This window comes from Leptodactylus fuscus, chromosome 6, assembly GCF_031893055.1.
Source record: "Leptodactylus fuscus isolate aLepFus1 chromosome 6, aLepFus1.hap2, whole genome shotgun sequence".
NCBI classification, from domain to species: Eukaryota; Metazoa; Chordata; class Amphibia; order Anura; family Leptodactylidae; genus Leptodactylus; species Leptodactylus fuscus.
This window is the reverse complement of record NC_134270.1, coordinates 92,633,016-92,658,104: the sequence shown is the minus strand read 5'-3', so window position 1 is coordinate 92,658,104 and position 25,089 is coordinate 92,633,016. Positions and strand designations below refer to the sequence as shown.

Genomic DNA, 25,089 nt, shown 5'->3' with positions numbered 1-25,089 from the left:
TGGTAATTAACCACATTATGTTTTTTTTTTTTTTCACTAGAGGACTTTAAGATTGATTTTTATATCAGTGCAGGCTAGTGTCTTACAGTATTTTAGCCGTCAGAAACTGAAAAAGATAGAGGAACAAAGCCCTGTAGGTTATACTTCCATAAAAGCTCTTTGAAAACAGCTACTTTAGACCCCAAAAATCTGAAAAGTGGCAAAAGAAATCCCATCTTGAGGAAGACAACAAAACTCCTCAACAATACATCATATGATTAGTTTAAGAATTGCACCACATCACATCAAAATAAGCTACAAAGCTCAATTAAATTACAACACTCGCAATCTGCCACATCCAGCATTTATTAGAGACAACACAAAGGGGGGAGGGGGGATGACCCAAGTTAGCACGCATTCTCATTAGTAGTCCATGAAACCCAGTCTGAAAACTGGACAAACAAAAAGAATATAGCAGGAAAAAAAAAAAAATCTGAAAAGAAACAAAATCGACGCCTCAATGGACTTGGACAGCTCAAAACTAAACGTCTATAGCAAGGAAAAGAGTTGTAAAAAATGAAATGCAGCAATAACGTGATTGTGTGATACAGGATTCACAGTCAGATAATGTGCCACGCTGCTCGCAAACAGGAAGAATTTAAATAGAATTTTATGGGTTTTTTCTTGACATCGGAATGTCGACTATGCAGACAGGATTATCATTATAGCACAAAACTTAGATTTCTGTGTCAAAAATGGGAAAAACAAAATAAAATATTAGTATAATTTACAGCATCTCAAGATAAACTGGCGTTATCTCGGAAAGCTTCCAGTACGTCTGAGGTCTACAAGATGTATCTAGAAAATTTACTACTGTGGAAAATGACGAGAGCGTAAATTCCTCTTAAATTGGGCATGAAACAATTTTCTCTTTTCTCTTTTTTTTTGTTTTGGTTTTTTAGGTTTTTGTTCTGTTTCTTAGTTGTTAAACAATTGTCCTTCAGGGGGCTGCGGAAGTTTCATATTTTCTTTGGACATCATTATGCGCCGCAGTTCTTGCAGGACAACTTTGATGGTATAGCAATTTTGCCATTTTGCTAGAATGGAAATGCATCTGGGATCCACCTACAGTAAAGAAAAAAGGGGGGAAAAAAAAAAAATAATCAGAACTTGAAATCCAGTCTTCTCTAGATGCAGTTATTTTAATATAAAACGAGTAGACTGTAAAGGGAATTATATCTAGTTCCTGGTTTTATGTTTTTAATCCACTTTTAGTTTTGACTTTAAAAGTGTGAAAACACCCTGATACTGAAGGCTCAGCATATTTCCATTTTCTTCTCATTCCCACTAACCCCTGGAATTACTCAAAATACAACTACAGTTATGAAGGCTGAAATGGAAGTTCCTGTCTCTTGTGAGATGACATTTGTATTTATGAATTGGAGCTCTCTGAGTATATACCTAAAGAGGTTGTCCAGAAAAAAGAAAAACCACACGCCACAGAGTCACTGGTCCTGCTGTTCTATTTATTTGCGGTGAAAGTCCTCGCCGGCTGTGACGTCCCGGGTCCCTTTCTAAGGGCCATTCAGACCAATCAGTTGCCTAACGAAAGGACCTAGGAATGTCACAGGTAGTGACGTCCTGTGTCTTTTGTTGAGGTCACATGCAGTGGGGACTTCTGCCAAAAGAAAATATCAAAGCAGAAAAACTGGAGCCCTGACAGGAGAGTTTGTTTTTGTTCACCTCCCCCAGCCTAATTTTAAAGATATTGGACGTAGAATCGATAGCAATTAAAATTATATATATATATATATATATATATATATATATCTTATGTTACTTTGATAAATGTGCTAGTATGCATAATAACCGGGTATTATACATAACTAGAGATGAGCGAATATATAATATTTTGAATACCTCACTCCATAGGAATGAATGGAAGCGGCCGGCGCACGGGCGGCACTTAGCCCTTGGTTTTCAGCCGCTTCCATTCATTCCTTTGGGAGCAAGGCATTCGAAACTATAGTGTAAACTATAGTTTCGAATACTATTCGCTAATCTCTAATAATAACCTATAAAGGTGATAAATGTGATGAGATGTAGTCTAATTATTTTAACCAGTTGTTTTACATACAACCCAAACCCTCTTAGCTGATAAATTACAATATTTAAGGAATACAGAATTTTCATCAGTGCTTGTGAAATAGGTCAATGTTTTACTCAATGTAAAAAAAAAAAAAAAAAAAAAAAAAAAAAAAAGTGTGTGTCCACTTGAGGACCCCCCCGAACGGAATACTGAACGCATTATAAAAACGGTTAGCTAAGAAATCACACAGACCCTATAGACTATAATGGGGTCCATGTGTTTTCCACATGAAACATGCAGAGAGGAAAGTACTGCAAGCAACACTTTTCTCTCCACATGATTCGTGCGGACACCACTTGGACCCCATTATAATATATGGGGTCCGTGTAGTCTCTTAGTTAACCACTTTTTAATGCATTTGGTATTCCATTCAGGGGGTCCCCAAGCAGACTCCCCGAATGGAATAACGAACGTAGAGGTGAACCGGGCCACCTGTGAAGATTTCCTGGTACACTCACAAAGAGTCCCAATTACATCTGTAAGTTCCTCTTGTGAAATGAAATTCTCCTTACAAATGGCAAACTGGTTCCTAGAATACTCCTAGAAGACCTCTGTGCGTTTCTCCCTTCCGATACGTACAGGGAATTCATCAGGAGAAAGTGACAAGATGGACAAATCCATGATTAGATTATATATGTTACTGGCAGGGTTTGAAATCCGGCATTCTATAGAATGCCTAGGCATTGAATATAAAGCCTAAAACTAGTCAGGCAATGTATGAAACGATTCATCATTTCACACATTTCCTAGGCATTCTATAGAATGTCAACTGAGAGACCAGCAAAATATGAAAATACATCTCCGATTGGTTTCAAATATCACATGGCATGGCATGTGACTTTTAACCCGCGATACGGTCGCCTCATGCTTAGAATTTGTCAGTTGCACTTCGCGGTTTGTTCGGGAGTGTCCATGAAAATGAGGAGTAACCTGTACTGTTGGAGAAGGACAAGAAACAACGATTCGACGAACTGTCCAAAATTCGAGTTAATGCTGTAAAAAAGTAATTTTCTTAACCAAAACTACTCATTTTATTATATACTTTGCCTAAATAGCATTATTATATACAATGCCTAGGGAAAGTATGTAATAGTTCTCATATTTCATACATTGCCTAAAAACACCGGGCATTATAAACAATGCCTAGGCATTCTACAGAATGCCGGCTTTTCATACATTGCCGGTAACATATATATTTTTACCTGCAGTATTATTGTAAAGTTAACTTTTAGTTGCTCCATTCTGTGAAATTAGTACATGATGTGGTCAGTATGGCATTTATGAATTTAGTAAGGAAAATATGAGCGTCACTCAATGCCTAAACTACTCCCCATCCTTAAAGGGCCTCTATCATTGGGAAAAGCCGTTTCTAACTAAGCACAATCTTGCATAGCCTTTAGAATGGCTATTCCCCATCTACCTTTTGTATGTAAATTGCCTCAGCGGTTTCTGAATGAGCCCATTTTTATTTATATGCTAATTAGCTTCCAGACAGCACAGGAAGTTCCCAGCAGCACTTGTCTCTGCTATTCTCTCCTATCTGTGTGTGCAAGCAGGAAGGCAGCAGCAGCCTGTGCTGTATACACCCATAGGAAGAGGGTGCACGATGAGACTTCCAGGGTGCACCGACAGGCTAATTAGCATATGACTAAAAACGGGCTCATTCAAAAACCACTGCGGCAATTTACATACAAAAGGTATGTGTGGAATAGCCTATCTAAAGGCTATTGAAGGATGTGCTTATCCAAAAATGACTTTTCCCAATGATATAGAGCCCCTTTAACCACTTCAGTACTGGGCCAATTTGTGGTCCAGGACCAGACACATTTTAGGTTTATTATGTATGTGTGGTTTTGAGGTCTGTAAAATTTTTCTCGTATGTCTTAGTCAACTAATTTTTGCGTCTTTTTCGGGGACACATAGGGCTTTATTTTTATGTTATTTTCAAATGTGTTTTCATTTTTTTTATATCCAGGAAAATATATACAAAATAGGAGGGAAATTGTGTCTGGTTTTCAATTTATAATTTTTTTTTATTTAATAACACAAAGTGTCACTGAAAAACTTTATAAAATAGTTTTTCCTCTCTGTTACGGTAATTTTTATTTTGTATGGTGTCGTCGGGGGCAGGGCTATAACCTTTAATAACGGCGTTTTATTAGCGTATTTATTTATTTTTTATTATTATTTTATTTACATTTTTTTAACCTTTTTAATTATATTTTTATTTTATTTTTTTTCCAGATTGTGTCCCCATAAGGTGATAAGAGACCTTTGGGGACATCTGATCGCTTTTTTTTGTACTTGAGGCTGATTTCTCCTATAACTGGGGCTGGTACATTTAATCTCAGTTACAGGAGGAATACAGCCTCCTGCACGCTGCTATACACAGTATGCAGAGCTGATCTGAGTCCTGTAGGACCCAGCAGCTCTGGTAAGACTCTGCTCCCGGCGGATCACGTGTCTGCCGGGTCAGAGGGCAGCTGATTTATGGCTGCGTCCATAGCCGTGTATACAGCGCTGAGCGTTGTATACACAGCGATCGAGAAGGCAGGGGAGGTAATAAATCTGCCCTGTCTTCTCTCTGGGAGCTCCGGCTGAAGTTACAGCCGGCTCCTAGTGAAAGCAGCTACACGATCTCCGTGCAGATGCTGTGTTCTGATGGACGTACAGGTACGTCCTGGCAGAACTAGGCAACCACTTCCCGGACGTATATAGTCTATGGGCGGTCCGGAAGTGGATAAACATTAATTTATGGATTAGCAGTGTTGGTAACCTGTTTTGAACCAGCTTGTTTCCTTCCATCGATTCTGACCTCAATATGGTTTCAATGCTTCAAATAAATCTCTAGTGACAAGGGGGCAGTGGATGAATGTGAGGAAGGATGCTGCTGCTTATGAGCTAAGCCAATGACATGTATACAATGAACCGCAACTATTGTTGGACATGAAGAAGAGTTTTACATTGCACTTACTTTTGGTCTCTGCAGAAAGACTAGCATAGAAGAATGTGAGTATTACCTGATATGTAATGAAAAGATTTACCATGGGAATGGAGCAGATTCTTTGGAGTAAGGTCATCCAATACTATGGGAGCTCTAACCATGCACAGTGCACTGTTCACTATACACATCAATATCTACGTATACACAACTGTGCAATAATCCATGTAAAATATGGAAGTCTGGATGCATACAGTTCAATATAAAACAGTATACAACAGAATTTGCCCCAAAAGAAACTATCCTATTGACCACGAATCTCCACACAGAACAAAATAGACCACACAAAAAGAAAATTGTGGAGAAAAGCTAATAGATCACATATTAAATCCTCCCGATGAAGCCTCTTTGGTGAAACGCGTCGAGGGTGTCCTAGTATTTCATCTTGGTCACGGGCTCTGCACCAGTCACTATTGTCACCATGACTACAGGTAGCATTTCATTAGTCTGATGTGTTTCAATCTGCACCACTTTACCATTCTTTGTCCTATGGTGTCACTGCTAGCAACTATTGTATCTTTGATTCATTACAGACATGGGTCATAATGATTAGATTAGTGTGTGCATAGTGTTTTGTCTGCTTCAGACTATTATGGGCTTTTAGCCAGTGAGAAGTGGATACATGTTTAGGGTATTTAACCCTTTCATTCTGAATGTTTAGGAATTGTATACTATCATTACTTGTATACTACTACTCCATATTGCATTTGTGTCCCGTCTCATATATGTATAGTAGTTGCTGCCCTAGTCAGACATTAGGGGTTTGAAATATATATTTGTATTGTTGGGCACCACATATATGGTGTATATCTCCTTTCCATCAGTACATTTATACCCTTATAAAAATCACTGGTGCCTTGTGTTCTGTGTGCAGTACACACCTGTGCGATATATTCTGTACCATTCTCTGTGGTTTTTGTAACATCTTGCCCTGCTGCTTCTTTTTGTGCAATATAAAACAGTAGTCATAGCAAGTGCAGTCTACAGACTGTACATTCTAATTTCATGCTTAGGTAAATTTACAAGTGCGGCATAGTAAGTGCCAACATTTTGGGCTATACTGTTATAAAGCCTTTTCCAAGCTGAAGCTCTACCTCTCTGTGTAGACTCACCTTACCATGAAATTCTGGATTACTTTCTTTTGTTAAACGCTACTGGATCTAAAGAGTAGAGAAGCTGGCATGTTGTCATTGGAATAGAGGAACAGAGTACTGCAGGCAGCTAAGGTGTAGATCAGACTCCTTTGACACCCCAGCTGCTTTTAAAAAAAGAACTCTCAAGCAGGCTCCATTAATTTCTATGGGGGGTGGGGGACTAGGTCCCAAAAACAGCAGAGCAAACATGCAAGCTCGTAATTGAAGCTTTACAGCAGCAGGAAGTACAAAGGTTGCTGACCCCTAGTGGAGATCTGTAGGAACGTGAACTTTCTCAGCATCTCTTCACAATATGTGCAATGTCCATACAAAACATACCAGAAGAAGAGCCTCCTACTCACCACACCATTAGAATTATTCACGCCATTCATATTAACTTTTGTTACAAATTTGACGATCGGAGGAGCTTCAGGGTATTTAGGGCCACAATCTACTCTAAGGCTGTATATCCTGTTTTCATAGATTGTCTGGGGAAAAATAAAATAAAATCACAACAAACCGTACAGACCATTGGTGAAAAATATAGTAATGCATCAAAGAAAGTTGAAAGACTCAGCAGATTTACAGTATATGTTGCAAACTAACCTACACCAGCAAAGGATAGCAAATAAAATATTTTACAACATAGGAGGCGACACTATATGATTCTAGTTATGCTCCAATGTTCTCGACGCGAAGAGGACCCGTTCCTGAAGAAGATGGAGGCGGCGCTGGAGAGTTCTCTCGCAGCATTGGGGACACCACCAGTGTTGTTTGAGCACTGAGAACCTCCCCCAGTGCTGTGAGAGAACTCATTTGCATACCAGCGAAAAACGGGATTATATACCGAATGGCGTAGCGGAGAAGACATCTAAATTTAGGAGAAGAATATCCTTTCTTAAGGCTATTCCTATGTGGTAGGCAGAAGAAAAAAAAAAAAAGTTTTAATGATAGGATTCCTTTAAAGAAGATATTTCGTCACCTCCAGCAAGTCTAGCTTTTTACATCAATTAAGTGCTGCTCCACTGATTCTGGCATCCTTGGAATTTTTTCTGTAGCCCTCACTGTTCCATGAGAAATCAATTCTACTATTTCTTGCAATTTAGTCTCTGTATGGTTAGAAAGACTGTGTCAGGCAGCAGCAGGCAATAGGTGTGATTCAGAGTTCTGATACACACACCTCCACCTGACACTTGCCCTCTAACATTACAAAGCTTAAATCAGGTACAAAAACTAACTGCACTTGTTGCTCAGGAACATTGAGGGGGGTAGAAAAAAAATTCCAACTATGCTGGAATCAATGGAAACCTGTCTATTAAGAAAACCAGACCCAAAAAGAAAAAACAATGGTGGCACTATTGCATAAGGCATTTAAATTCCTTATTATCGGAGAAAATCTTATGGGTGTGACTGTGAATAGGATGGTGAGCACTGCTCTATTCAGAGTAAGGTGGTGCTCTCTGCAAAACAGTTGAAGTCACAGGAAAAAAACAAAACAAAAACAGCAGGGCACTCACCACAGCGTTATCTCAGCTGACGACTTTGCCGCTTACTTTAAAACTAAAATTGACACCATCAGAGACAGTCTCACCCTACTCCCCCGACAACCCCTCTACCCAACTACTTACTGTTCCTCATCCCTGACCTGTTTCTCCTCCATAACTGACGAAAAACTCTCCTCCCTAATCTCCAAATCCCACCTCACCTCCTGCGTGCTCGACCCGATCCAGTCACACCTCATCCCCAAACTCGCTGAAGTCATTACTCCAGCCCTAACCCATCTTTTCAATCTATCCCTAACCAATGGATCCTTCCCCTCAGCCTTCAAACACGCCACTGTCACTCCTATACTTAAGAAACCGTCCCTCGACCCGTCCTCTCCTGCCAACTATCGTCCCATCTCACTGCTCCCGTACGCCTCAAAACTTCTTGAGCAGCATGTCCACTCCGAACTCTCCTCCTATCTCTCATCCAACCTGCTCTTTGACAGACTACAGTCAGGCTTCAGACCCCGGCACTCCACTGAAACTGCCCTAACAAAAGTCACTAATGACCTGCTAACCGCCAAAGCCAAGCGCCATTACTCGACCTCTCCTCTGCCTTTGACACAGTTGACCACTCCCTCCTGTTAGAAATTCTCTCATCCCTTGGTATCTCAGACCTGGCCCATTCCTGGATCTCCTCATACCTCACCGACCGCACATTCAGCGTCTCCCACTCGCACACCACCTCCTCACCACGCCCTCTCTCTGTAGGTGTCCCCCAGGGCTCCGTCCTAGGACCCCTCCTGTTCTCCATCTACACCCTTGGCCAACTCATAGAATCTCATGGCTTTCAATACCATTGCTATGCCGATGACACCCAAATATACATCTCTGGACCAGACATCACCTCCCTGCTGGCCAGAGTTCCAGATTGTTTAGCGGCCGTAGCCTCCTTCCCCTCTTCCCGCTTTCTCAAACTCAACATGGAGAAAACAGAGTTTATCATCTTCAGCCCATCCTGTATGGCCCCTCCACCTGACCCATCTATCAAAGTTAATGGAACCACAATTACCCCTGTCCCACAGGCCCAATGCCTTGGGGTAACCCTGGACTATGACCTATCCTTCAAGCCACATATTTAAGCCCTCAATACCTCCTGCCGCCTCCAGCTCAAGAACATCCACTGAATTCGCCCCTTCCTCACCCAGGAAACTACCAAGATGCTTGTCCAGGCCCTCATAATCTCCCGCCTAGACTACTGCAACACCCTTCTCCATGGACTCCCAGCAAACACCCTCGCCCCCCTCCAGTCCACCCTAAACTGCGCTGCTCACTTAATCCACCTCACGCCCCGATCTTCATCAGCTGCTCCCCTCTGCCAGTCCCTCCACTGGCTACCAATAGCCCAGCGAATTGAGTTCAAGCTACTAACACTAACATACAAAGCCATCCACACCCTGTCCCCTCCATACATCTCTGAACTACCTGCCCACACGTAACCTCAGATCCTCCAATGACCTTCTACTCCGCTCTGCTCTCTTCCGCTCCTCACACAACCGTCTCCAAGATTTCTCTCGGGCATCCCCCATACTCTGGAACTCCTTACCACGACACATAAGACTGACCCCCACAATCACAGGCTTCAAGAAGGCCCTGAAGACTCACATATTCAGGAAGGCCTACAACCTCCAATAACACTATCACCGCACCACCATCTGTACAGTCTCCCCCTCTCCTGTCTCTACCCCCCTTCCCTCATAGATTGTAAGCCCTCGCGGGCAGGGCCCTCTACCCCGCTGTGCCAGTCGGTCATTGTTAGCATTATATCTACCTGTACATTCTGTGTATTGTATGTAACCCCCAAATGTAAAGCACCATGGAATTAATGGTGCTATATAAATAAATAAAAATAATAATAAAAGCCACAAAAGACATTATTACATCTTCAACTTCAAGTGTTTTTGACACGAAACGATCATCCCTCTGCTCCGAATGTCTTTACACCTCCTCCATGTATGCTGACTTTTTAAAACAGATGTAATAAAGTCTTTTGTGGATTTTACAACACTGTGGTGATTGCCCTGCTATTTTTGTTTTATTAAAAAAATCTAAGAACTTGAATTGGTGGAGGTGGTGAAAGGTACTCTTTAAAAAGGGCCTTTCACTTCCTCATCAACGTGCGGTATTCTATACTGAGAGAAAGCAGACAATGTGCTGTATTCAGCAAACTGTTGGTTTACCCAGTATGTGCCCCGATGCAGAATTCAGCACTGTTCGCTTTCTATCGGTATAAAATACTGCACATTGCTGAGGGAATCTGTCAGCAGGAAAATCATTATCAAACTAAAGACAGTACCTTGTACAACTGCTTATACACCTTCTAGAGACACCTCATTCTGCATTGTAGCTCCATTTTAATGAAAATCATCCTCTCTCCTCCCATTCCTCAACTTTCATACTCCTGATATTGGGCAACTAGGCCTTCCCTCTTGGGATGGAAGATCCAGTGGTGAAATGTTGGCTGAATTAGAGTAGTCAACAATCTTATAACCTGGTGCAGCAAGTTACTAAGCTTACCCTGAATGCACTACAAAATGCAGTGGGACACATGTTGCTTGGGCTTCTAGAAGACACTTCCTGCAGTCTCTTCTATTATGAAGCCTTAGGATAAGCAAACATTTTTTAGTATGGCATGCTGATTTAAATAAATCAATCGAAAATGATATTCTCCATGTGCCGTAGGTTGTCAACCCCTACAAAAAAAGTCATAACGGGACTTCTAGCTATAATACAGATTTTAGGTTACTTCAGTATTACAGCTATGTGAACCTGGCCAAATATGTGCATTGCAGGTTGTGTTAGAAGTTTCCATTGTAGGTAAATTAACAATAATTCAGTATGCTGCACTAGTTTGTGTGTAGAATGCCAGGCCTCCTATGCACCTGATGATACCAGATTCTTGCGCCTATAACTATGTATGATGCCCCATTACTGCACTAAGTGATCCTTCTGTATTCCCACCTCTGTACTGTGTACTTTATAACTGACAACCGCTCTGTCCCCATTCCGTCAACCTCTGGCACCTGCAGATATCAATCAAGTTCATAACTTGGTGCCGGATGAAGGACCATGTGACTTCTTTTGTAAAGCACTCAGTCCAGAGGAGAAATGCTGATGGTTGCCGATCCCTGTTGTAGCCATATGACAGGTTTATTTATTCAACACATATAGCAGGGGACAGCTGCAGTTAGTATCTGCCTCATACTTACTCTAGGTGGTCCAATAATCATACCAGTCCATCTTGTGAGTGTCATATCTTCATCATCAGCTAGACCCCAGCTAACTGTCCCATCGCCAACTCCTTTCTGACCTTCTTCAAGTTCTTCCAAAAGCCGAAAATTACGAGGAACTTTGACACCTAAAGAAAAAAAAATAAGTCATTGCAACAACCTCTGCTGACTGAACTGATCTTTACCAACTTTATAAATATGTCCAATGATATGATGATATGAGAACAGAGAGGTCACATCATAAAATAGGGACATTTATGTCTTATCAAATTGTCTGACAAAAATTGCTCCCCAAGTACTGCACACTATAGGATGCTGACAAGCAAGAGAATCCACCCAATAAGTTAAAAACTGCTGGATTTCATGCACGGTAGAGGAGGGCATGCGGGAGGGCTGCCCATGGGAGTGGGGGTTCAGCGGGAGCCTCCAATTGACGCAAACACCAACACACGAACGAAGTCGCAGGCAAATGCTAGTAGGTACATATATTATTTATTCCACCTTTATCCTGAGATACAGTCTGTATCATACCATTATATACATTACTTATTCTGTACCGATTCCCAGGTTACATCCTGTATTATATGCCAGAGCTGCACTTTGTTATGCTGATAGAGATCAGTTAGTCTAGAAATGCAGGTTTATCATAGTCTATCACTGTCTAGTCTAAAGTTCATACCACATATTTGTTAGCTCTATATGGTCACATATTAAGGCATGACTCCTTTTAGGCAGGCAACATCCCTTGATGTACAACAGATCATTATTAAAGGCCCAAGAACAATAAATATATGTGAGGCATGTATTTGGTGCAAACTCTACCAAAACTCCAGTTCATTGTGATTAGTAATCTTCCCACTGTATGCATACAATACTCATCCTATACTGGTCCTGAGTTACATCCTATCCTATATCTATATATAAATGTAAATATAATGGGGAAATGTGAAAGTGCTGAGGGGAAAACAACAGCTGTGACTGACAGGCACGGATTATAGCGACGGCGCCAAAGAGTCACTGCTAAAGGGGCCGCAGCACCACACACAAGCACCATATAAACATCACACAGACTACACACATACACCGACCCACTAGTACAACACTACACAAATGCCGCAACACACCACAAAAACACCAGACCACTCTAGACACACACAAGACCACCCCACAAATACCACATGCACACACACACACTCAGATGGATGCACACTATACACACGAACGAAGAGCATACATAACTGCTGCACGCATAGACACTTGCACTGCATACTCACAAACACATGAATCACACGCGCACATACATGCATAAATATACATGGACCACACATGTGCATGCACACACTCATACATACACATGGATCACATGCATGCACAGACACATACACGGACCACACACGTGCACGCACACACTTTCACACGCACGCACTGACAAAACACATCTGGTCTGCTTAGTGGCTGCTTGCACATTATAGTATTTTTCACGGGCCTCCAGGCCATGGATTTTGCAGTTCCATAGACTTCTTTGTGCACAAAGCTGTGACTTTTGCAGGCTCCATAGAAGTCTATGGAGCTGCAGAATCCACAGTCCAGAGACCCGTGAAAAATCCTGTAGTGTGCAAGCAGCCTTACTGAGCAGCCATATTGGTCAGGCGAAATCTGCCTGATAGTAAGATTGTCATTATTGCTTATTATACAGAGAGATTTCATCACTAAAGCTGCTGAGGTAATGTGAAAGCTCTGATTTGTTGCTATGGGCAACTACACAAGTCTTCCTGTGAGGCGGTTTTCATTACTGAGATGTCAGCTCCTTCAGCTCATAGTACAGTCATGGCCAAAAGTTTTGAGAATGATACAAATATTAATTTTTACAAAGTCTACTGCTCCAGTTGTTCTAATGGCAATTTGCACATACTCCAGAATGTTATAAAGAGTGATCAGCTTAAACAGCAATTACTTGCAAAGTCAATATTTGCCTAGAAAATGAACTTTATCCCCCAAAACACATTTCAACATCATTGCAGCCCTGCCTTAAAAGGACCAGCTAACATCGTTTGTGATTGCTCCATTAACACAGGTGTGGGTGTTGATGAGGACAGGGCTGGAGATCAATCTGTCATGATTAAGTAAGAATGACACCACTGGACACTATAAAAGGAGGCTGGTGCTTGGCATCATTTTTTCTCTTCTGTTAACCATGGTTATCTCTAAAGAAACACGTGCAGTCATCATTGCACTGCACAAAAATGGCCTAACGGAAGAGTATCGCAGCTAGAAAGATTGCACCTCAGTCAACAATCAACAAGCATCATTAAGAACTTCAAGGAGAGAGGTTCCATTGTTGGCAAAAAGGCTCCAGGGCGCCCAAGAAAGACCAGCAAGCGCCAGGACCATCTCTTAAAAGTGTTTCAGCTGCAGGATCGGGCTACCAGCAGTGCAGAGCTTGCTCAGGAATGGCAGCAGGCAGGTGTGAGTGCATCTGCACGCACTGTGAGGCGGAGACTCTTGGAGCAAGGCCTGGTCTCAAGGAGGGCAGCAAAGAAGCCACTTCTCTCCAGAAAAAACATCAGGGACAGACTGATATTCTGCAAAAGGTACAGGGAGTGGACTGCTGAGGACTGGGGTAAAGTCATTTTCTCTGATGAATCCCTTTTGATTGTTTGGGACATCTGGAAAACAGCTTATTCAGAGAAGACGAGGTGAGCGCTACCACCAGTCTTGTCTCATGCCAACTGTAAAGCATCCTGAAACCATTCATGTGTGGGGTTGCTTCTCAGCCAAGGGAATCGGCTCTCTCACAGTCTTGCCTAAAAACACAGCCATGAATAAAGAATGGTACCAGAATGTCCTCCAAGATCAACTTCTCCCAACCGTCCAAGAGCAGTTTGGCGATCAACAATGCCTTTTCCAGCATGATGGAGCACCTTGCCATAAAGCAAAGGTGATAACTAAATGGCTCAGAGAACAAAACATAGAGATTTTGGGTCCATGGCCTGGAAACTCCCCAGATCTTAATCCCATTGAGAACTTGTGGTCAATCATCAAGAGACGGGTGGACAAACAAAAACCTACAAATTCTGACAAAATGCAAGCATTGATTGTGCAAGAATGGACTGCTATCAGTCAGGATTTGGTCCAGAAGTTGATTGAGAGCATGCCAGGGAGAATTGCAGAGGTCCTGAAGAAGAAGGGTCAACCCTGCAAATATTGACTTGCTGCATTAACTCATTCTAACTGTCAATATAAGCTTTTGTTACTCATAATATGATTGCAATTATATTTCTGTATGTGATAAAAACATCTGACAAACACACATAAAAACCAGAGGGCAGCAGATCATGTGAAAATATAAGATTTGTGTCATTCTCAAAACTTTTGGCCATGACTGTATGCATCCATTCAAACAGAGGAAATTGGTGAGGAATTTGGTGTGGAATTTCAGCGCTGAAAAAAAAAAAAAAAAAGCCTCCCATTGACTTCAATGTTTTTTTTTCTGCTAGAACGCAGTTTTTTGGTGAGGAAAAAATCTGCTTCAGGAATTAAGAAATGTTTTTTTGAAGCGGTTTTTGGAGCATTCTTTGAGTCTTTTTTTATTTTTGTTTTTTTTTTCCTTCAGCTCAATGCATGGACCCTGAAAAAAAAAAAAAAAACGCTAGCAGCCAAATCCCCGAGGTGGATTTTACGCCACCCATTATCTGCGTTGGTTTTTGCAGGCAGAATCCACCTGAAAAAAGCTTTTTTTTTCCGCAAGTGGAGAAATAAAGTGAGTGGAACCCACAGAACTCTACGGGGAGGCGTTTTTTCCAAGTGGATTCTGAAGCGGATTCAGTGTCAAAATCAGTGCTAAAAAAGGAAAATGGCGCTGAATTTTCAGCTAGCAGAAAATTACGCGAGTGGAAAAAAAAGCTAGCCAAACACATTGAATTCAATGGGAGGCTTTTTTTCAGCTCTGAAAATTCAGCGCCAAATACAGCGTCATTTTCCTCCATGTGAATGGACCCTAATACTGTGTGAGGGCTTGTCTGTATTACTATTCCTCCTATTAGATCTCTTATCAGTGTCAGGTGTTGCTTCCAAGCGACATGCCCTTCAATTTTAAGCGTCTGCAGTTCCCAATCCGTCTTGCATTTGCTATGACTTTAAAGCATGGGCTGGAAACGTAGCACTAAAGCGCTGTGGGAACAACTGTGGCGTGAATGCATCACGGTTTTTCCCGCAGCGCTTACAACAGAAAGTTCACTGAGTTCCTCCGCGGACTTTCTGTTACAATTATATCTACGGGGAAGCCACCGGCGTTTCCGTAGATATAATTGACATGCTGCGATTTTCAAAACCGCAACAGTTTAGGAAATAGCAGCGTGTCCGCGCTGTGATTTTCTCCGCAAAGTGGGGATGGGATTTGCATGAAACCCATCCACTTTGCAAGTTCTGTAAAACACGTTTCTGCCGCAAGCAATTTGCGACATTTCCGGTCCGTGGGGCCCTGGCCTAAGTGTAAGTTCACACAAGGTTTTTTGGTCAGGATTTTGAGGCCGTATCCGCCTCAAAATCCTGACCAAAAATACAGATCCCGTTTTGTTCCGGCTCCTGGAAAAAGAAGCGAGATGTTCATTCTACAGGCCGTTTCACCTCGCGGCATCCGCCTGAAGACACTCCCTCCCAACTAGACTCATTCATTTGGGCCTAATCCAGAGCGGAGTGCACGAATGGAAACCGGTGCACTGCACCTCAGGTTCTGAGCCAAAAAAACCCCAGTGTTAACTATCCTAAATAAAGCACAAAATCAATCTCTTAAAGTAGCCGGCATTAATTTGGAGAACACGCGTTTTTCACATGGACAGTTGTAACGTTGCTTGCTCTTCAGTGGGTAACCCCAAAAATATTTTCATATACGGTATGCACCTGAAAGTAAAACCAGAAACATTGTTTACCAAAAAGCACCACAATAGATAGTTGTGTGACTGGAAACCAATGTTACTCTTTGGTCCGTGAACTACTTATAGAACACACTGGAGGGAGGGGGGAAGGGTTGTACTATGTTGTTAATTGTGTGAAAAAGTTTTACCGTATTTTTCGGACTATAAGACGCACTTTTTTCCCCCAAAATTTGGGGGGAAAAGAAGGGTGCGTCTTATAGTCCGAATGTGGCGCCTGGCACCCGCTGTAATAGAGAGGCGGATGCCGGCAAGGGATAGACGCCGGGGCCTGAGACATCGCTGCGCTCCCCTGCCCTGCATGAAGCCAGCAGCAGCAGGGGCGATGCTATTCCGCTCCTCCGTCCCCCCGCCGCTGGCTTCATGTAGGACAGTGGAGTGCAGCGATGTCTCAGGCCCCGGAACCTGTGCTGGCGTCTATCCCTCGCCGGCATCCGTCTCTCTAGTACAGCGGATGCCGGGTCTGTAGTCTGGCTTGGCGGCGCCTTCTCCCCCGGGGCCGGTCCCCACCGGCCCCATACCTGTGAAGTTGCAGGCCGGCTCCTGCGCGGCGATATCGCAGGAGCCGACCTGTTCGGGTGAGAGCCTGTCACTGCTGTATTAGTATTGAGGCTGGGTCTATGACCAGCCGTAATACTAATATACAGAATGTCCCATAGACGGCAATACAGTTGTATTGCCGTCTATGGGACTTGCAATCAAGTGACTGCAGGTTCAAGCCCCCGGGGGGAATAAAATAGTAAAAAAAAAAAAAAAGCTTTAAAAATATATAATAAAAATATGAAATAAAAGTTCTAAATCACTCCTTTCCCTAGAATATATATAACAGTAGAAAAAACACTCTATACATCCCCGTACAGCTGCAGGGTCACCTGTCAATGTGGCCTTGCAGCTGTTGCAAAACTACAACTCCCATATATTAAATATTTTACCATTTTTTGCTTCAAATTTTTTTCTCCCTATTTTCACACGGAGTAACGCCGGGCTTGTAAAAATCCTAATTCACAGACATACACACGAGCGCTGCGGAAGGCTCCCGAACACTTCCCATTCACTTCAATGGGAGCGCTTGTAACACCGGCTTTACGAGCGCTCCCATTGAAGTGAATGGGAAGTGTTCGGGAGCCTTCCGCAGCACTTGCGTGTATGGCTGTGAATGAGGATTTTTTACAAGCCCGGTGTTACTCCGTGTGAAGGTAGCCTAAAGCTCAGCACTATGCACAAAGTGAAACAAGATAGTGATAAGACACAGAAGAGGTCAGGAATGCCGCCTGGTACCAATAAGCAGAGAACAGGGAAAAGTGGAAATTCTCCAAGTCTACCTGCTGCAGAGTACAAGGACACATAACATAATAGTAGAACTGAAAGGGGCCCTAAACTATACCAGTAAAGCTGAAGAATCACATGATAATAGAAACCTTATTTCTACTCTGATTTATTTTCCAAATCTTGGAATGCAGCCTGAAATGTATAAATTGGAGGCTCTTATGGGTAAAAGGTAATCCTTGCAGGTGTACCTTAGTATATCTGGCAAAAAATATATGTAGATATAGATTTGGGGAGGGGGTGGGGGTTACCCATAGTGGTCAACAAGCACATACACATGGCCTTGTCTTGGTCATCATTATCATACTCTGAATATTTACAAAGCACTGTGCACATCAATGTCACATACTGTATAACTAGCATGATGTACGCCATAAATAATGTTTTCAATCTACAAGGTACCCTAGGACAAAGCAGATTAGGGTTGGAGTACAGCAGGATGTGGTGTTGTGGGGACAAGGATCTATGGGCTGATGACCTAGGGACATTTTTTGGATTTCGAGAATACCATATTGTCAAGGAATTTCGCTCATCATGAGAGATGTCTGTCTTAGGGTTGGTTCACACTAGCACTTGTATTCCGTCTGGAAGGAGTCTGCATGGACACCCCCCAGACAGAATACAATCGCAATTGATTTGTGCGGGCAGTGCGCAGCAAGCACACGGAGCCCATTAAAGTCTATGGCGTCCGTGTGCCAGCACATCGCTTGCAATTGTTATAGTATTCCATCCATGGGGTGTCCATGCGGACTCCTTTCAGACGGAATACAAGCGCTAGTGTGAACCAACCCTTACATTTATAATGAAAGTGATCAACACAACAAAACTCACGTGACCTACCCTGACTAAATTTCACAGAGAAAAATGTTAAAAAGATTTTAATTTCCCTACACTGGAGGCCACAGCCCAGATTCCCAGTTTGAGCAGGCATAAGCTTTCCTGGATGCTCAGCACCGCCATTTGCAGAGCAAAAGCTGCCAAAAGGATCAGTTGAAAACCAGACAACTGCTATAAGCACAGATCAGCCAAAATATATTAGCGGTCACTGTATGCAACTATCAGCTGCAAGTACAGAAAATGGATTCATGGAAACCAAAGGATGCAACAAGTGAATGATGAACACAAGGAGTAGGACACACTAGGTGGGGAGACGGCAGCATAGTAAAGAGGGCTTAAAACACTACTGGCACATAGCCTAGCCCCCCCACCCCATTGTTCCCAAAAGCCTAGAAAAACCACTAGAATAAGAAGGATTGTGTAATGAGCAGCCTATCCAGAACCATATACATAGATATAACTCAGAGCCTCAGACAAGCAGCACAGGAAGTGACAGCTACTGAAGCGTGTTGTCATTTACACATGTGGGTGGCAGATACTGAAGACAATCTGGGTATATTTAAGTGTCTATCAAAGAGGGCAAATGCCAACACAGGATGAGTGAGAAATAAAGTCATTCACTTTCTGCATTAACAAATGTACAAAAAAAAACAACCTGTAGAATCAATAGACAGCAGCATACATAACAATCCCTTACAGATGACCAGCCTGTATTCAACACAGTTCGTTCTTTCACTATAGCAGTCACATCCATCCTATCACCTTCCTGACATGAGTTGGAGTTTTGCAGCTAAATGAAAACTCAGCACTCTGAAAATTTCTTTCTGAAATGTATTTAGTATATAAGCAATCCCAAGTGAAAGTGATGTTACAGTACAAAGACCTTTAGGAGGCTGGGTTCACATCTGCAAGAAAACAGTGGAACCGCACGCCCTCATGTCGGATTGAGGTGCAAGCAGAAAATGGGTCCTCCCACCCTGTCAGTATCCAAAAAAGAAATTATCTGCTGCACACTCTTGAATCAGTGATGAATAAACAAATACATTTATTGTGAAGTTAACATAGGTTGATGCGCCATGGAAAAAATGGTATTTAGGTATAAATGACCTGAATATAAGCCGACCCCCCTAATTTTACCAAAAAAAAAAACAGGAAAATCTTGTTCTCGAGTATAAGCCTAGGGGGGAAATGCAGCAGCTACTGGAAAATTTCAAAAATTAAAATAGCCAGAGATTTTGGTAGCAGTAGGTGCTGGGAAAGGGGGAGGGGTTGTTTTGGTTGTCTGTCTGCCCCTTCCCTGAGCTTGAGGACTGGGTTTTTTTTTTCTCCCACTTGGAATTCAGTGTGGCTGAACATAGGGTATCTGTAGTGCTCCTATTAACCCATTCCCGACAGAATAGGAGCACTGCAGACACCCTATGTTCAGCCTGGCTGTAGCCAGACTGAATTCCAAGTGTGTGTGTGTGTGGTCTGCCCTTTAAGCTCAGGGAAGGAGCAGACAGACAACCCAAACACACCCGCCCCCCCCCTTCCCCAGCACCTACTGCACTCCAAACCCCGACCCTCCATCAACATCAATCTAGTATTTATCCCCTATCCTATGGATAGGGGATAAATAGGTGAAAGATCACTCTTACGTATTCATTTCACAGGGGTGGGGGTGGAAGGGGATATTGTTATATACACTCCAGACACTGTATTGTTTGCACGGTGTAGGTTGTACTCACATTCTGCTGCAGTTGTTCCAGGGAGAGAAGGTTGTCCAGCCAGAAGGTCCACGGGGAGTGCAGCAGGATGCCCTCACTGTCCGGCTCCTGCGATAGCTCCAGGTGATGGTTCAAGTGCAGCTGCTCGTCGCTCTCTGCCTTCAGCTCCTGCCGGCCTGGACCCACAGGGAGAGCCATTTTCCTGTGGACCTCCGTAACATTGTCCCTTAACTGCGCAGAGCGTCAGCAGTTTTGCGGCACGGTCCGGACCCACGCAGAGCACCATCTTCCTGTGGACCCCGCCAGCATTGTCATTTAACTGCGCAGAGTCAGCAGTTTTGGTAGCAAGGCCCACGGGGAGTGCAGCAGGATGCCCTCACTGTGCGGCTCCTGTGGAAGCTCCAGGCTGGTGATTGTTCAGGTGCAGCTGCGCCTCGCTCTCCACCTTCAGCTACCGCCGGTCCGGACCCGCGGGGAGCGCCATCTTCCTGTGGACTCGACGCCGAAACTGCTGACTCTTTGCACAGTTAGTGATGATGCTGGCGCTCCTCGCGGGCCCGGACCGGTGGCAGTTGAAGGCGGAGAGCAAGGAGCAGCAGCATCTGAACCATCGCCAGCCTGGAGCTGCCACAGGAGCCGGACAGTGAGGGCATCCCGCTGCACTCCCTGTGGACCTTCTGGCTGAACAACCGCAGTAGAATGTGAGTGCAACCTACACCGTGCAAACAATACAGTGTCTGGAGTGTATATAACAATATCCCCCCTGTGCTTGACAAAAACTGTGCTGAAAAACTCGGCTTATACTCGAGAATATACGGTATATCTGCTTGTATATTTTGTGTACTGTATGTAAACCCCCAAATATAAAGGAATATGCAATTATTAATGGTGCTGTATAAATAATAAAAACAGATAGAGGACGGCATGCCAGCAGTCCCATTCATTTCAATTGGTTTTTAACGCAAACCGCTAGTGTCTGTAGGCAGCCTCTCCTCCATGAAACATTTTTTTTTTTTTTTAGCAAGGAACAAAGTCCTGTGTAGAATTTCAGTAGAGTCACGGCGGGTGGTTAGCGGTGCAAGTGTGAATAGCTGCCTGGAGTCAGTTAAAACAAATAAATAAATAAAACTGACTGTTTGTGTAAGGGCTCATTCACATCTGCACCCGGGACTCTGTTCTGCAGGTTTCCGTTTCCCGCACGAAAGCAGGCAGGAGACGGAAACCTGCAGGCATCTTTCAAACCCATTCGAATGAATGGGTTTGAAAAGTGTCCGGCCGTGAGCACCAGTGAGCGTTTTATGCTCTCCGCGGCGAAACAGTTTCTTTTTTAACCGGACACAGAGTCGGACATGCAGTACTCTGTGTCCGGTTTAAAAAAAAACAAAAAACGGTTTCGGCGCGGAGAGCATAAAGCGCTCACGGTCGGACTCGGCATGCAGAAGATGGAAACCTCAGAATGGAGACCAGACGCTGGCGTGAACCCAGCGTCAGTTTGTAATCTGTATTTTTTTTTCTTCCCCTTATTCATTCTGAGCATGCGCAGAGTAAAAAACTGATTGCAAAATGGACACGAACCGATTGCTAGCAGTTTTTAATCTGTTTTCCATTGACCTTAAAGAGGACCTTTCATGAGATCGGGCACATGCAGTTTTATATACTGCTGGAAAGCTGACAGTGCGCTGAATTCAGCGCACTATCGGCTTTCCCGATCTGTGCCCGGTGTAAAGCACTATCGGTCCCGGTACTGTAGCGCTTTACAGTCAGAAGGGCGTTTCTGACGCTTAGCCAGGGACGCCCTTCTGCCCAGCAGCGCCTATCGCGCTGTGCTCTAAGACTGGGGAGGAACTGCCCCCTCCCTCCCTGATAATACTCATCTATGGACGAGCTGTGTGAGCAGAGGGAGGGGGCGTTCCTCCCTGCTCACACAGTACAGCCTGATAGGCGCTGCAGGGCAGAAGGGCGTCCCTGGCTAAGTGTCAGAAACGCCCTTCTGACTGTAAAGCGCTACGGTACCGGGACCGATAGCGCTGTACACTGGGCACAGATCGGGAAAGCCGACAGTGCGCTGAATTCAGCGCACTGTCAGCTTTCCAGCAGTATATAGAACTGCCTGTGCCCAATATGATGAAAGGTCCTCTTATATATATATATATATATATATATATATATATATATATATGAGCACGGATTGCTTGCTGTCCATCTGGAACCCTTATTTTTTAGTACAGAGAAAAGGTTCTGCACGTTCTGCTTTTCTCTCCGCACAAAAAAGTGGAAACTAGATGGAAATGGCACAAACTGATAGATGCAGATTACTTTTAAAACCCATTGAAATCAGTGGATTTTAATCTGGACAGTTTGACACAATTGCTGCTATGCTAGCGTTAAGACACAAAACGCAGCGTACCCTACTACTACTGTGTCCATCCATTGTTTTTTTGGGGGTTTTTTTTTTTATAAACACTGATGTATATGTTTATATCTGTTTCAGCAATCGTTAAACAGACATACCAAACGTGATCCAAATAGAAGCAGAGGCTGAAATCACATATGCAATTTTGTCCTTTTCCCCTGTCCTCTTGAGTTGTGGGAAGAGACTTCAGAATGGAGGTCTGTGTAGAAGTACTGACAGGAAAAACTGTAACTGGGGACTATTGATCCCTATCCTCCAAATAAGGGTACGTTCACACTACCATCATTAACGTCTGTTACATTCATCCAATCACAGGATGGAAGAATTGGCCATTAGCTGTAGCAGAGTAACACCACAGACAGAACCCCTTCCATGTGTCCCAGTGATACTAATGTGTACAACACAATGAGCGTGGTCTTCCATCATACTTGCTTGTGTAATGCAGGACTTTATTGTTCTACAGTAAAAAGCTTCTGTCTTTCTTTTTTACAATGGGGGTGAACGCTGACTGATACTCGATGGAGGGGTCTCTGTGTACATTTTTCATGTCCTCCTGCACATGCGGTTTTATATATCGTTAGACAGTGTGATGAATTAAGCGCACCGTCTGCTTTCTAACGGTATATAAAACCACATGTGTAGGAGGGCATGAAAGGAACTCTAATGTCCATTGCTCTCATTTTGATGAGACAATAGGCATTAATAATGGTAGTGTGCACCCACCCTATGTACCTGTCCGAATGTAATGATCAGATGTTTATGGAATACCCTGAAGAGATTCCACGTCATTGCATAGGAGGGTCTGTGGTCAGAAGTGAAAATGTGGCCCAGTCAAATGGCTCCATTATCATCACACATTACACTGAGTGCCACATAATGCAGTAGGTGCAGCCCTACAAAATACACAAGGAAATAACCCTTTCAGGCCTGCAGAATGGAGACCCCTCAGATGTCACAGGCTGCTTTGTCTTCTCTATGCATTTCCTTCTGATTACAAACCCAGGGATGGACATTAGAAGGGGTCCCCTAGGCGTCTTGCATACAGATGGCAGGCCCCTACTGGGCCCCTCCAAACCGAATCACAGACAGAACCCCTCCCTCTAATTGCAGGGCCACCGGACAGGTTCTTAGCGGTCTGTAGCCAGCCCGTAGGCCGCGACGGCCTCTCAGAGCGCCGATATGGACTGGAGCAGAAAAGACAGCCACACAAAACAGCGGCCACGGCTGGATGTGTGGCCTCCATGACGCCCTCTACGTCCATATATCTGACGAAGCGCCGCCAGTCGGACAGAGAGTGACCCTGGGCCCGGCTGGGGTGTGAGCGCTCCTGACAGAGCACAATCATGCAATGCGAAAAGAGCAGGCCTCGGGCCTCACTATGAGCCGCTACACACCACCCCATATCGGCCGACCGGCTCCCACCATCTCCCGGCGGATGGCGGTTCCCACATGCCCACTATCTCTCTTTACAGGTCACTTCCTCCCCGCTTCCCTCCGTCACCCGACTCACCTGAGCCCGTGGTGGCCGCCATCTTGCGTTAGCTGTGCTCCGGAGCCGGCCTCTCGATGACGTCAGTGCAGGCGGGCTCTTCACCGCCGGCTGTCACAGGGGACAGCGGGGAGGGGTTGGCGCCATGACTGACTACTCTAGGACCACCATAGAGAGGAGCAACGGCATAGAGCGTCGTCACCATATTGGTTGGGTGCATAATGGTTGTTCTAGAGTTCTAGGCGTATCCTATTGGCTTAGAACTACAAGTTCCGGCGTGCATTGCGGTATGAGAGGCTAGCGCAGCGGGCTGTGTACTTTGTAGGGTTAAATTAGTTATTTAACCCTTTAATGACACAGAGTAGTTTGTACATTGTTTGGTGACTTTTATTCAGATTTTCCTTCCCCGTCTTCCAAAACTCATAACTTTTTGGATTATTCTGTTGCCATAGCTATGTGAAGTCTTATTCTTTGCGTGACAAGTTGTACTTTAATTTGCCTCCATTTTGGGGTACAAATAATGTTTTGATTTGCTTTTATTTATGGTTTTTGGGGCTCCATGTGAAATAACACACAATATTATCATCATAATTTTTTGTTTTACTAGCAATCACTCTGCATTATAAACGACATGGCAGCTTTATGATCATGGTTATACCATATTTATGTTTGTTTTATTACGTGTTACTGCTTTTATGTGTTACTTTTTGAAAATGAACGATTTTCCTGGGGGTCGCCATATTCTGACATCTTTACTGTACTGTTGACGGAGATACGCCAGGGCTCTTTATTTGCAGGATAAGTTGTACTTTCTATTGCTTCCAATTTTGAGTATGTATGACTTTTTGATCACTTTTTATTTATTAATATTATATTATTATTTATTTTTTGAGGAAAGTAAAGTGACTAATATATATTATTTTGCGTATTGCAGTATTTATATATTATTTTTTATGGTGCTCACCGTACAGGATAAATAACACTATTTTTAAACAGCAGGGTCTTATATTCACGTGGGGATACCCAAGGGTGAACCTGGGAGGAGGGGGCATGGTCGCAAGAAAGGGCGAGGCCGAGCAGAAAGGGGGCGGGGCCGAGCGGCGTTCGCGAGCAGGCAGGGAGAGGACCTGCTCTCTGCCTGAGTGTGAGGGGCGGCCGCTGGAGCAGCGCTGCGTCCAGCAGGGCTGCCCCAATACACCACTCGCTGCCCATGTCGGGCTGCAGACATGGTGACGCTAAGCCAGTCCAGGACAGCTTGTCCTGGACTGGCTTAGGTCAGCAAAAATGCCGCCCTCCCGAGGCCCTGGCATAGCGCCGCCTGAAGCGGTCGCTTCAGGTCGCCTCATGGGAG

The 25,089-nt window shown here is 43.8% G+C and overlaps 1 protein-coding gene across 1 annotated transcript; it reads right to left on the bottom strand.

Annotated features, from left to right (window-relative positions):
- Positions 1-329: 329 nt before the first annotated feature.
- On the bottom strand, positions 330-23,843 carry UBE2V1 (ubiquitin conjugating enzyme E2 V1). Its single transcript, XM_075276809.1, has 4 exons — positions 23,760-23,843; positions 11,016-11,164; positions 6,625-6,750; positions 330-1,104 (listed from the first exon to the last, which is right to left on the bottom strand). Exons 1-4 carry the CDS (start codon positions 23,779-23,781, stop codon positions 958-960), a joined length of 444 nt encoding a protein of 147 aa, XP_075132910.1. The 5' UTR covers positions 23,782-23,843; the 3' UTR covers positions 330-957.
- Positions 23,844-25,089: the final 1,246 nt, after the last annotated feature.

Excerpts from the sequence above, each read along its gene's own strand:
- UBE2V1 (XM_075276809.1), bottom strand. The coding sequence starts at position 23,781 with ATGGCGGCCACCACGGGCTCAG. Across the intron at positions 6,751-11,015 it reads TGATTATTGGACCACCTAGA|ACAATCTATGAAAACAGGAT; the intron begins GTAAGTATGAGG and ends ATTTTTCCCCAG. Across the intron at positions 1,105-6,624 it reads TGAATAATTCTAATGGTGTG|GTGGATCCCAGATGCATTTC; the intron begins GTGAGTAGGAGG and ends TCTTTACTGTAG.